Source organism: Episyrphus balteatus, chromosome 2 (genome assembly GCF_945859705.1).
Source record: "Episyrphus balteatus chromosome 2, idEpiBalt1.1, whole genome shotgun sequence".
Taxonomy (NCBI): domain Eukaryota; kingdom Metazoa; phylum Arthropoda; class Insecta; order Diptera; family Syrphidae; genus Episyrphus; species Episyrphus balteatus.
The window spans coordinates 97,133,366-97,148,594 of record NC_079135.1 but is presented as its reverse complement, the minus strand read 5'-3'; the positions used below and the strand labels follow the sequence as shown (position 1 = coordinate 97,148,594).

Sequence of the window (15,229 nt, the reverse complement as noted above, 5' to 3'; positions counted from 1 at the left end):
CAGGATAATTTATAGTTCAAAAATTCCCCACAAGTAAAATAAATAAACCTTTATGGTTATGTATCAAATTTTCAACGTTTATAAGAACATCCCCATAATTCCTTTGTTTTCAAATGTCATAACAACCAAATTCAGTGAATTAATTAAACTAATCATTCATCAAAATTAATTGCATCAAAAACTCTTTTATATAATAGAAAAAAAAGAGCGCCTCCAGTTTTGTCTGTCTGTGTGGAATTAGCCTTCTAATTCTATTGCTACTTGAATTGTGTGAATGTCTCTAAGACTGGGGAGTCTGGTATCATTTTATAATTTTTTTTCGTTTCTTCTATGTCAAAGTATATTTAATTCTTTAATTGCTTTTGGCACTCATCTAAATTTAAAAACACATTCCTCTACAACATCTCCGCCTATATGTATCTTTTCAATTATAATTTACCCTATGGTCATATGGAGTTTATACCATATAGTCGTCATATCGGTGGCGACGAGGTTGCCCCTAAATGAAAATGTGTGTGCAGCAGTTTGATTGATGCTGAAACACAAAGTTATAATTTTGTTTCGGTGATAAAATTTAATAATGGACATGGACTAATGCTTCGGTGAAAGATAAAATAAAATAAATATAAAAAACAAAAAATACCAAAATAAACCTCTAATCTGACACTTGTGCAACATAGCATATGATAATCTTCGTACCGAAATTATTTTATTTATTGCGTCAGAAGGTAGATTAATGTGGCGACTAGTGTGAATAAGAAATTTAGATAATCTGAGGGGAAGAAATACTTTTTGGGATGAATCTTCAAATCTTCACCTGAAATTCTTGTAAACTACAAAACTAGTGATTTGACATTGAATGACATGATTTAGACTAAAAGTGCTGCCAACTCGTTTTGAATAGAACAGCATTTCTGACCTCAATCAATCAATTTGAGTTGAAAATAGTGGATTCGTAGGTGGATTTGAAGTAGAATCATAAAAATCTTAAAATTATTTTTAACTGCCACCCCCCAAAAATTTACATTTTACATTGTCAAAGGAAATGACGCAAGCTAATTTCCAGTCAAAATTGAAATACTCACACACACACAAAGCTCCTAATCATTTAAAGTGAAAGAAAACTGAAACAAGTTCGCCCATCGATTTACGACTAGGTATTAATGCAGCTTGACGAAAAAGCTAGATGTCAAAGCCTTTGGTCAAATGCGTGTCGTTGCCACAAAACGTTGAATTTGATGTGTGAATGTGTTTTCTTTGAAGTTTTTTTTTTTTTTTCACTCAATTTTGTCTATATAGAAGATGCGTGTGGGCTGAGTTATGGGATCACTTTAATCGTGGGCTGAATTCGTTTTCGTTGTAATGTGAATATTGCCTATTGGAGCGGAGAGCAAAAAAGTCTCATTGCACGAAGAACCACCTAATCTTGATATGAAGTCGAAAAAATAATCAACTTCCTACGATATTATAAAATTAAAAGTGTTTATATAGAAAAATAGTATAAAGTATAGGTAAGTTAATACCATTTGTTCTATGGTTGAATGACAATGAACAACATGACAACAAATTGAAAGAGAAAAAGCAGGTTTCCGCAAGAAAAGTTATCTATTCCTTATAAGCAAGTTCTTTCAGTTAAAAAAAAAGATCATACTTAGGTATATTGAAATATGAAGCTACTTCAAGCTGATTTATTTAACTGATTTGAAAATAATGTATCTCTATTGATTGATGCAACTTGAACGTTTATTTATCAACATTTCAGGCATGTAAATATGAATTCACAAAGAACCACCGTTCAAATATTTGTGTTTGTTTTTTTTTTTTTTTTTTTTTTTTTTCTTTATTATTCTTGACATGTTTTTTTCCGACAGCTCAATCAGTCATACAACGTGACAGACTTTAAATAAGTGTATCTACAAAGAAACTCCGCGGGTAGGTACTTTGTTATTTAATCAATAATTATAAGGTTCAATTTGTTTGTAAGTTGAAAAGAAATAAAAGGTTCAAAAAGATGATGAGTAATTGCTTCTTTCTTGGTTAGCGTTTTCACAATTTATTTGAAGATACATCAGTTAAAGTTGTCTCTTTTTCTATAATTAAGATTTGTATGCTTTCAGAATGGTACAAAATGACAGACCCTGATGAAGGAGCGTTAAGAAATATACCTCCGAATATGGAAACACAAGGACTACACAGATTTTTTTGAAGAAAAGTATAATGCAGCAGAATTTTAAATTCCGCTCCTTTTAAATCAAATCGCCCGCTTGTGAAACATGAGCCCAGCTTCGGGAAACACAAAAGGAGCTTTGCATAAGCACTACCTCACACCTATTTCGAATTAAAGGCATATAAATCTTAAACTCCTTACTTAAAATAGAACTAACTGTACAACAGTTTTGTTTAAAACACATAGGTTATCTTATGAGTTAGAGACTTAAACGCAATGTAAACTTAAGTGTCCAACACGTGACATTTTATTCACGTAAAAAATCGAATTTCTAAACAAAAGAGTATGTATTGCAAATTGATTTTGGCAATTTATAAGAGTGATCTAACAATTTTTTTTTTTAATTAGGTATATTGTTTTCTTATATTAGATATTTGATGCTCAGTAGTGTCTGTACGTGACGGATTTTCTGGAACCATTTTTTTATTTATTCATAAATGATTTTCTATTCTAAGACATCATGATTAATTGCTCTTATTTCAAAGTTTTTTTTCTTAACCAACAAAAACTTAAAAAATAAAAAAATATTACACATACACCACAGTGACCGTGTTTAATCTTTGAACATTAATATAAGATCTTTAACCTTGGATCAAGAAGCAGAAGATGTCGCAATTAGGTGTTTTAGCACAACATTCTATAAAATAACTATGAATAGCTTAAGGTGTTCAGAGCTGAAAACACCTGGTCAAATGTAAAAACTGGAGATATTTGTGTATGGTCTGCATTTTTGTCAAAATAATAGTAAAAATTATTGTGGGATTCATTAAAGAAATTTTGGAAGCCAGCAGAATTATACGATCAAGTCATCTTCTACTTTTAAATGAGGCTCTTTTCCCATGATATGCAAAGCAATGGTGTTAAACTTTTCAGAACCACCAACATACATACATATATGTATTTATGTTTTCATTCTTTTCACTAAACCAATTTATAAGACGCACAAAGAAAATTTTGCACAATCAACGTCCACACGATCCGTTCCACCATATCTATATTTATTCTTTTCATAGTGATCCAAATAAACACTTTTTTTCTATTCAAAATGTATATATAGATATACAAAGAAATTCCATTGAGCATTGTATTTATTGCACCGAAGACACTAAACATACCAAACGAACATCATAAACCAATTTTTGTATGGATCTTCTCTTTTATGTAGTTTTATTATTATTATTTGCAATTTCTCTATTCACTGTTTTATTCATGAAATAGAAACATCCGTCTCCATATGGCCGACATGGACTTCCTCTATAATAAAAATCTCAAAACACAAAGTTAACCAATTCGATATAAAAAAAAATAAAACCTTAACAATTCAGATTATATCATAATTTTCCATATTTTCTTCATCATAATCATAGAGTGATCGGAAAATCATCTCTTTTTCATTCCGCTACAATTATCTTGCAATCAACAACCATGGTGAATGTGAAAAGAATCCAGGGCCGTATCAAAAGTATGTTGGAGGATGAAATTAACAAAAGAGCAAAGTGTCAATTAATTCTTGGCTAAAGTTTTACTTTTTACATAAAAATAGTTCTATATTGCACAACAACTTAACAGGTTGGGGTCAAAATCCCAAAAACACAAAATACACCTACCAAAAATCCAAAATCCCGAAAAATCAAAACTCCGAAAGTATGAAGTTATGAAGTAAAAACAAGAGCTTTTCACTTTTTCTGTTTTATTTTCGGGTTTTTTGCTTTTCGGGATTTTGGTTTTTCAGGATGCTGGGTTTTCGGGATTTTGGATTTTCGGGATTCTGGGTTTTCGAGGTCCTGGATTTTCAGGTTTTTGGATTTTCGGGATTCTGGGTTTTCTGCATTCAAAATTTCGGAATTATGTCCATCTCCCCAAATTAACCATAAAGTTTCAAGTATCCATCATATGTCTTTGTCAATCGAACCTTGAACACGATGACATCAGACCCCTTTTTGTTGAAGCTACTATTCACACTCTGATGACACGTCCCTGGCTAAAAAAAATGCTCATATTTGCCCATCGAAAAGGTCAAAGGAGTGTTAGACGGGCAGGCATTGAGCCAGCCTCACTTCACTGCGGTCTAGACGTGCAAGCACACAATTATTATCGTCGTCGTCGTCGTCAAAGTGTTGCAAGTTTCCTGCCAATATAAAGTCCCATCGATATGATGGGACACTCTCCTAGTGTACATTCCTTCTCTTTTGTACGATTTTGTTGATCATCATTTATGTTGCTGAAGTATATATTGTGGGGTGCTTTACTCCATCAAGCGAGCGGATGCGCAAGCCACTAAACATATTAATGATACGTTTCGTTGCTGTGCACAAAAATAAGTAAAGAGGAGGAAGCAACAGAGAGAGGGTGTTACAACTTCAATCCTATTTGTGTATGCATGTGACGGCGTTGTATCTTCCAAACCAAAAAATTTAAAAACCACAAAGATCATAAAAGATTGGCAAACGTGCATTTTTATAAAAAAAAAAAAAAAAACAGACCCCGTAGGGCAGAACAAGTGTAAAAATGTTTGTATATACCCTCTCTTAATAATATGATGGTGCGGTTTTCAACACTTTAACGTCAATTTGGACTGTCAATGCAATAAACTCCGTTAGGTTTTTTTATTTTTACTTTGGAACCTATCTGTCTTGTTTTCCTGATCTTTTGTCAAACTCAAAATCAGGACCGATTTGACATTAAAGCGTGGAGTCCGCAATGACAACTGCAAAAATCATGGCAACGTCCAAAAAAGACTTAAAGTGCCATCAGTTTGAGTCCAAAAATAACTCCAACAATAATAATTACTTCGTTGCACCCGCCGCCATGTCGAGATTGCTGGGTAAGGTTATATAGGGGCTCTGAAATAAACCATCACTGAATTGATTGGTGATACCGCGTGTGCACAGGAAGTACCTACACTCTCTCTCTCTGACGCATATTTCGTTCCAGTCAACCGCGACGACAACGAACTACAAAAACGACGACGACGATGATGACTATTCGGGCGTCTTTTTGCTTGGGGTGGGTCGTTCGTTAATAGTCAAACCACGAACGCTGCAAAGTCTGAACGCAGCCTTTGTTTGTCGGGGTTGACGTTATGGTGCGTTCTATGCGCCTTCTCTTTATTTGGCGCTTTACCAGCCAAGGAGAGATTAAAGGGGCATCTTTATGTGGAAACAAAATTCAATGTTGAACTCAACTCACGGGAGTATTTTTAGTATTGAGTGTGATGTGACCAAAGGAAATTCAGTTTATGGTTACCACTTTTAATAAATATAAAATTGTGGCGCCAAACAACTCTCAATTTGCAAGTGGGGAAGATAGCCACAATTTATCGCAAAGTCGGAAAGGACGTCAAATCCTCGCAATAAATAGTACCTATGAAAAAAAAATTTGAGGTTGGATTTGAACACTGACCCCTGGAGTGATAGTCCATCACAATTTTTGGATGAATAAAACCATTAATTTCTAGTTATATTTCTAGTTCCACTTAATTTTCGTCAATTTAAGAGGGTTTATTACAGGGTTTATTTTGTATTCAATTCATTCAATTTTTGCACGAATTTTTGAACTTTTGATTCATCGTCTTTTTAAGGAAGAATAAATGATTTGAGGTTTTATTCTTCTCAGATTTTTTCAAAATTTTACAAAATCTATCCTTGGAACTCGAGTAAAAATAGAAATTGAATTTTTAAAGAAAAAAATCAAAAAATCTTGACCGCCGCACCATTGCCGCCGTTTGGCAGAAAAATTCGATGCAGCCACCACCGCACCACGACTGCACCATTTTGTATAAAAAATACGCTGCACCATGATACATAATTTTGGATTATTTTAAAATTAAAAAAAAAAAACTACCGACGAGAACGACATTTGAACCCGAGTATCCAGAGCACTTTCAATTAGAAGTCCAATGCCTTAACCACTCGACCACCAAGTCATGTTTGTAATAACTTTCAATTTGTGGCTTAAGCCAAAATAACTTTGAAGACGACTTAAACATTTGTATAAGTACGGGAATAGAATTTTTGATCATGGTGCAGACGTGGTGCGGCAGTGGTGTACCAAATTTTTCATTCAAAATGAAATGGTGGGGCGGTGCAACGAATTTTGTTCATATTTTTTAACTTTTTACAAATGAAATGGTGCGGACGTGGTGCGGCGGTGGTTCGGCGGAATTCCATTTTTACTCACTCGGGAAATTTTAGTAACTCTTTGTATATTAGTAGATAATTTTTCAAATTGGCAACCATGTTTTGACTAAAATTTATTGTTTTTATTTCTCCATTATGCCCAAATAAATATCATCGAATTGAAATACGAACAAAACTATATACAAGAGAGAAAGAATTAGTGGTAATCTTGTTCTGTTGTTGTTTTGTGGTGACCCTGACAGGTTTTCATTTTGACAGGTTTTAGAAAATTCATCGGTAAGGTACAAACTACAAATAAACCACTTCGGCATATATCTCGTAGATATACAATACAAGTAGAATATAGCTATGACTGGTTCAACTTTTATATTCGAACAAGCTAAAAATTCGCATTTAACGTGTGTATAAAGAGCTTGTAGCATAATATTTTTAAGTTCAACCTTATTCGGTATAGATGGACAAGCACATGATGATGTCTTCGTGCGATTTATTTGTTTGCTATATATAAATCGTGAACACAATAATGTTGTTTGGCAACATGTTTGTCCTTTTTTGGAGGATAAATTGTTGTTGTTGTTTTTTTTTTTGTGTGTTTTTAATTTTTGTTCTTTTTTGTATGCTCTACCGATTATACGAGTATTATATTGAGGTTTTCTTTGGAGAAGATGAAAAGAGTGTGTGGTTTAATGTTTGTTTATTTGAACGATTATTTGTATATGTTCTGGGTACGTGATCAGGAGACGTTTAAAAATTTGTTAAGTAAATATTTGGTTAGTGATACTTCAATGAGATATGCATATTATCCTTTCTGACAACTCATTTTTTGTTCTATAAGAAATATGGAAAAAAGGTGTTTTTCTTATTCGATTATAAACGTTTTTAGCGCAAAATTTTCAAAAAGATGTATTTGCACATTTAATTTAAATTATGTTAAGCTTTTTTGATAGTTTTCAGTATTGACTCGAGTTTTTATATAAACTATCATTTTGAAATAAGAGCTTCCTTAAGGATAAACATATATGGATCCGGTCCAAAAATGTATGCACTCAACTCAAAAATATCTGCAAGTATAAAAGTTTGTACTGATCAAATGATGTACCTGCATGCATGTATGACACATGTAGTGGTACAAAATTACTGTAATTTTACAATAATATTTCACAAATGGCTTTTGACTATGTGTTTAAGTAAAATGGCAAAGATTAAAGGCCTTTTTGTTAGTTGTCTCTTTATACTATTTTTTTCAGTACACAGATAAAAATAAGTATAGTTTATGGATTAACTACATCATAAATACATGTAAAAATGTAAACAAAAAAAAGACTTATTAAGACTTTTTACATAAATCTATTTTGAGTACATTATAATACTGTACACATTATAATTTTTTTTTTCATCAGTACAGATTTCTATTTAAGGTCCTAGGTACAGATTTATATCGCTGGCAGAGAATTATAAGGTTGTATGTTTTATGGAAACCCCTGCAAACATACAACCCTATAATTCTCAGCCAGCGATATGTACTGTACTGTGTTCTCAGTTGTGCAGACTTTTTTGTACTCAGTACAAGTTTGCAACCTGTTTGTATGTATTGAATACAGATTTTATGTACTTGTTTAGCACACCTTACGAGAAAAAAAAAATACTAATCTAATTCCCTCTTTGAAAATATTGTAAATAAGTTAAAACATACCTTGGCTTCTTAAGGAAATACTGCATTCAGTACATCAGTACTGTATTTCACATAATTACATGTTATTGAATTGTAACCTTTACATGTTAATTACGGACGTATGTTAAGTTGTTTAAGGCTATACTCAGAGTTCAAAAATGCAACAAAAGAAACGTGTACAGAATAGAATATTTCGATGTTAGACCTCTTAGTGCACCTTAAGTTTCCAGAGCGTACAGTGAGCGCCTGACTGTGAGGATCAACCCTGTACATTCAATTACCACAGATACCAACGAACAGTGGATTCTTTAACGCGATATCATCAAGAAATTAGCCGAAGCCACTATAGATTACAAGAATACGGAAATTCCAAGCTCAAAATCTTGCGAAATAATACCCGAGGGTTTTATAAAAAAAATCAAGGAATTCACTGAAGCAAAAAAAGTAACTGGATTCAAAAACTCGGACAACTAATTTTTGCGCTACAAAACATTAATTCTGCCAGTCAAACGATTGTTGGACGATAAGAATAGATGGAGAATTACCATTATAGTTTTTCGAAATCAAAATTCTTTGAAGAATATTCGATCTAGTATGGAGGAACTTGGGAAACAAAAGAGCTGAGGTACAAACCTTAAAATGTGTTTTTTACTTAAAAAATGGAAATTAATTTTGAAAAACAACTACAAAGATTATAAGGCATGGCTTTATTTATTAAAAAGCAATTCTAAAGGATCAGTGTTGTATTAAACTTTCAATTACTACGTAATTTTAAATGAAAGATAATTTTGAACGATAATGTCCTCGTTCTGAACTAGAATTGGTAAAATTTATATCTATTATAAGAGTAAATTAATTAGAAATGTATCCTTTTATCCAACGCCCTTCACATTCGGCCAACAAATAACCATGAAAGGGTGATAAATTGAATGAAAAAATAGTTGACTTTATTCAAATTACTACAATAAAAAATGTACCTACTCTACAAAACACGTTCAATTGCACTTAAAAACTTCTTTAAGCAAACTACACATTACCTCTCCTCTTATACATATGATAATACCTTATAATTCCTATTATAACCATTGTGGTTTCCCTCGTTGACACAAAAAAAAAAAATGACTCATTTACATCCTTTTTCCGCTCATAAAATTCTATATGAATTTAATTAATTGTATGTCATCAGATGACAATGGTAGCACTAATAATAATAATCAAAAAAAGGACACCCCCTCTGACTTTTAGAATATAACAACAACCATTTGGTAGGTAGATCTATGGTACCTTTCGGCTGCTTAACACCTTTTTCAACCAAACGAACTTCTGTATCTTCTACCATTAATCTTATCATAAGTAAAGGATCTCTTTCACTCCCTTTAGTGCACTGTTAAACACACCACAGGCACACGTCTTTGAGTCACCAGAAGGCAATTAGTGTTGCCAAACTAATTATATTTTTTATTCTGTTTTTTTTTTTTTTTTCAGAAGTTTATATCATTAAAGATATTGTCATTAAAAAATCAAATTATTTGATATTTGAGTATTTAATTTCAATTTGATTTGTGTACGATTCTGCTATCAACATTTTAAAGGAATTCTTATATTTTCCAAAAAAAAAACATAGAATTAAAGTGGGAACCTTGGTGCACCAGTAGCTCCTATTCAAGTGACAACACATACATCTGTTTAACATATCATAGTAAGTACAATGCTCAGGTATAGATATAAAATTATAGAAAGGATAGATAGAGATCTTTATCGTTTTTTTTTTTGTCATCCAGCAACCAGCACAAAAAGATCCATCTTCTTCATTGATAAAAGTCTTTGTAGTTACATGTTATACACATGCTACTCAGGTAAGTATATTTATATCCTCATTCTTGAAGAGGATGTTGATCATGTTGTAGCGATAAAAGAAAACAAGCTGCAGGTCTTCCAACAATATAACGGCAATGTAAACAGAATCATCATCTTATAACAGATATATGTAACATAATAAATCGCCGTATTATAAAGAGCCTATTATAGTGTGTTATCTTTGTTTATTCTTTAAAAGTATAATGTTATTACTTACATTGTGAATCGAATGCCACAACACGACAACGATCATCTCCTTCAATATCGCACCTCCAAACGGCACCAGGTTGTATTATAGATGGTTGATATAATGAATTGTTATCCTTTGGTGCTCCAACAATTACCCTGAAAAAAAAAAAAAAAAATAAATAAAATAGAAGAATTATTAAATTTTCTCAATGAAGTTTCTTAACTTAAAGCAAATTTATTAACAAAAAGCATTTTAGCCCAGTAGAATTAAACATTTCAAATGGAAAAAATTAGATCGTGCAATTTTTTTCATAGGATGATAGAGGGGATCATTGGGAGCTTAAAACCAGTTTTTCGGGAAAATCGACCTTGTGCTTAAGCCGCCATCTTGGATTAAAGGTAAAACACGTTTTAGTGAATAACTCGGCCATTTTTGATTTTTGACAAAAATTAAATATGTAAAACTTGTAGAAAATTTTATTTTCTATAACTTTTGTCTTAATAAATTTTTCTATATGACCTATATTTTTCGAGTTAATTTGAAAAAACTATACCCCTACTCAGCTTAAACTTTATACCCGCTTTGATTATAGATTTTAAGATCAACGCAATATGGGAGTGTTTTTATATGTTTTTGGGGATGATAAATCTAGCTGCAATGTTAGTTTTTGCAAATTCATGAAATTTTATAAACAAAAGGAACTATCTCAAAATCGGTAATTGTCGTTTTAAACAAAATTGGTAAATATTATAATTGATGTCTAGGAAGATAAGCAAGTTTTTTAATTTTTCAAATCGGTTCATTAATGCCTGAGATATGACCAATTGTTTATAATAAAAGCTTAAAAGAGAGAGTGAGTTATAAACAATTGGTCATATCTCAGGCATTAATGAACCGATTTGAAAAATTCAAAAACTTGCTTGTCTTGCTAGACATCAATTATAATATTTACTAATTTTGTTTAAAACGACACTTACCGATTTTGAGATAGTTCCTTTTGTTTATAAAATTTCATGAATTTGCAAAAACTAACATTGCAGCTAGATTTATCATCCCCAAAAACATATAAAAACACTCCCATATTGCGTTGATCTTAAAATCTATAATCAAAGCGGGTATAAAGTTTAAGCTGAGTAGGGGTATAGTTTTTTCAAATTAACTCGAAAAATATAGGTCATATAGAAAAATTTATTAAGACAAAAGTTATAGAAAATAAAATTTTCTACAAGTTTTACATATTTAATTTTTGTCAAAAATCAAAAATGGCCGAGTTATTCACTAAAACGTGTTTTACCTTTAATCCAAGATGGCGGCTTAAGCACAAGGTCGATTTTCCCGAAAAACTGGTTTTAAGCTCCCAGTGATCCCCTCTATCATCCTATGAAAAAAAATTGCACGATCTAATTATTTCCATTTCAGCTTAATTTTTTGTACATCCCGACTGGGCTATTTATACACATTGCGATATAATAAGTTTCATTAAGTAATAAATAATGGAAAATAAAATAGTGGCAAATAACTATCAATTAAATGAATTAATCTAATTACGAGCACAACTTTATTATGGCAAATGTTTTTAATTTGAAATTTATCATAACACATTCTAAAAGTAAGAAACATTTTTTTATTTTATAGAATATGACGCTATTAACTGGCAAAATAATAGAATTTAATTGATAAAATTTATTCGGATGGATGCAAACTAAATTTTAGCGCTTTATAAATTTTGAATATAAAGAAAAAATAGAAATTAAAAAAAAAACAGACATTCTCAACTTTATTTTGCTTTGCATTTTATTAGACTTACAAGAATTTAGTTCGGGAGTTAACGCAATTGAATAAACTCTTATTTGGTATAATAACAAAACCAAGCTTTGAATTTATCCACAGAATCTATTTAAAATTTGGGAATGTATGGGAATATTGATTATTTTCATCTTAAATTAGGTGGATTTCTTATAAATTTTTAAAAACTTCGGCTTAATTTAAGACGTAAGTCATTTTGGGAAAAAAAAACATTCAGAAATCTGCTTGATTCAATACAGAATCAAGTTGTTTTTAGGTTATCTTTTTTCTGCATGTAGTAATAATAGGTCTTTTAATATTCAAATCTGAAGTTTAAAATCAAGAACAAGGAGCCTCAGTTGCACAGAATCGAAACAAAAACCATTCCTCTTCAAAAACTTCCTTCACCTGAGCATGCAAAAGTTTCCTATTTTCCAATAATTCCCTGACAAAGGAACTCAAAGTCAAAAATAGAGTTAAGGTTATGCGTTGCAATCAATTCATTAGGAAGATCTTGCGAATCTGCATTTTGGGATGCTATACGAAATAATACGAAGAATCTACCCTAGCAAACAAGAAATTGTACAAAATGTAATAAAAGTCCTGAGAATTGATCTAGTCTAATCCTATATAAGATATGTCTCCAAAAACTAGAAAACTATCCTATCCCAATCAATTAATTAAGGAAGTAGGTACAATTAGTCCCCAAAAATCCCCACACTCAAATGTATGGAATAAAAACTTAATGAATACCACTAACGCAGAAAAGACAACAGATTCGTTTGGATTAGGAGTACCTAACCTGAGCTGATTTTTCGGCTGCGGAAACTTTGAAAGTATTGCAATAAAATATTTGGTGATCAGGTTTTATCGAAAGCACCGACTACGGTAAAGCCGAAATGAGGGTTGTTTTTATATGTTCATCTCTTCCATCATAGCTTTTAAACTGCTTCTAGTAATTTGAGCTATGAAGTATCGTTGGAAACATCTTGATTTTTAACTGGTTATAGACCATGAACTGTTGCGTTTAATATAAATGGTGCCCTCTATAGGCAAAAAAAAAGACTTAACTAGTGATTAATGCACAGAAACCTATATTTTGAAGAAATTGAATCCCATCCAAGAAATGAACTTTTCAGACTGTGGCTCCAACAGTTTATATCGATTTCTTCCATATTCAGAAATTTCATCATTAAAAAAAAATGAAAAAAATGGTGTAAGCATTTTGAACTAAAGCAATTCTAATATTCAGTTTTAGGTATTGGCTAAGAGGTATATCAACGAGTAGAATACTATAAGAACATCTTCTGAGTGCGGAAATGGAAGAAATAATTGTTTATTTACTATTAATATCCGCCACCATCAACATTGCAAACTCAATGTGAATTTTTACCTTCACCTCTCAACAAACTGAATGAAAATTTTCGTAAATAAAAATTTATTTTTAGACAATTTGTCTTCAAAACAACACCGGACAGTAATGATTCATCGCAAAAAGTATCGTTGTATTAGTGAAAATTTTGTTTTTATGTGCCTTGAGTTGAAAATAGTTAACCATCTGAAAAATAATACAAATAAAAAAAAGAAGGCGTCAAGAAAATAAGAACATACATATATACACAAATATATTACACACTCTTAATAAATTATTTTCAATTTGGCACTCGAAATGAATCGAATCTTTTGATACTCGAAAATTTTTTGGCAATCTTTAAAAAGCGATGAGTCAACGAACGCACCCCAACAATTTGACAGAAGCGTGTGTCTTCAACGGGTGTGATCTTCGCACTTTTCATTCTAATCAGTTGTGACGTTCTTAAGGCTATATAGTAGAATTCAGTGTCAGAATTGTGGTTTCTTTTTGCGTTAACGGCTGCGACGAGAAGAACTATAAATTTATTTTTAGATTATATCAACAAATTTAACGATTACTCATTTTCAATGTCATATATGAAGTAATTGGTGGCGTTGACATAAGCTCGATGTCACTTAAAATTCTACGAAAAGCACTGTTCATTTTCGCCGATCATGGCGGACAAATATGGAAGAAATTTAACATAGGGTAGGATGGTATAAGAGTGCGCGGTTGATAAGAGTGCGCAAGGCCATTTTCTACGGTTTGAAAGGGAATATAAGACTAAATGCACTTATTTTGGAAAGATCTAAATGAGTTTGATCTGCTGTCAAAATTTCATGCAAATGTGTTTGTAAACAGAGGTGCTAGTTAAGTTTAAGTTTTTTAGCACTTTTTTTTCCAATATTTCTTGCCAAACAAATTAAATTTTCCGCTTAACAACAAAAAATAACAATAAACAAAGTATGGGACATTAAAAAGTCGACAAAAAGAAACATTTGAGGAACACGTAAGACTGGTCATAAAGTGCATTGTGAAATATATATATATTCTTCGATTACATGTCTGAGCGTGTAAGAGTGCGCACCATGATGATGTATAAGAGTGCGCGGGTTATAAGAGCAGTAAATGCTATCCAAGGCTTTAAAATAACTGGCATTTGTCCATATACCAGCAAACAGCAGCTAGAAAAAGCTATTCCAACCAAAAAGAAACCAAATAAAAGTTTTACAAAAAACAAGCAAATGAGAGTAACTAGGAAATATTGAAATTTTCCCGGAACCATTAATCGAAGACTAAATTGATTGTTCCTCATGTAAGGAGTGATGGGTTGAAAAATACTCTGTTTATTTAAAGATAGGCAATTTTATTTGCGACTTTTGTGCGAACTTACACCTGTACGGAGGTGCGCACTCTTACAAACTAAGCCGCGCACTCTTACACAATAGTGTGTATAAGAGTGCGCAAATTTCCTAATGTGGTATTTTGTTTATAACTTTTGAATTAATACATTTTTGTTACCAGTTTTAAGTTTTTTTCGTTGCTTTGATTATAAACTAAAAACTATATATAAAAAAAGTAGTTAAATTCTTTTTGTTATTGTTTTATTTGGTATTTTGTCTAAAATGCGCACTCTTATACCACCTTACCCTATGGTCAAAAATTTGCATTTCGCATTTATTGAGTTAAAATTTGTTTATTTTTTTTTTTTTTTTTTTAATATGTCATATTTAAATAAGTCCCATACAATTTCAAAAGAAAATCGTGAGTTAATTGTTGAAAGTAATAAATGACTGGGTAATGAATTATTAAGATCGATGACAAATTTAAATGAAGTCAAACGTTTTTTTTAACACTTAATGAGTAATTTACGCCATCATTTATTTTCTTGAATGAATGAACACCCACGGAAGATATAGTATGTCAGTTTCTAAAACAAAAGTAGGTAATTCTAACAATGCAATTTCAATTGAGTTAAAAATAACAGGTAAAAACAAAATTAACA

At 31.5% G+C, this 15,229-nt stretch overlaps 1 protein-coding gene across 4 annotated transcripts in view; it reads right to left on the bottom strand.

Annotated features, from left to right (window-relative positions):
- The window catches only part of LOC129911333 (integrin alpha-PS2), a 115,689-nt gene that overhangs the window by 63,069 nt on the left and 37,391 nt on the right, over window positions 1-15,229 (bottom strand). For all 4 annotated transcript variants that reach the window (XM_055989093.1, XM_055989092.1, XM_055989095.1 and 1 more), the window contains exon 3: window positions 10,113-10,240. In XM_055989093.1, coding sequence (XP_055845068.1) covers window positions 10,113-10,240 — 128 coding nt within the window. The remainder of the gene's footprint in view (window positions 1-10,112; window positions 10,241-15,229) is intronic.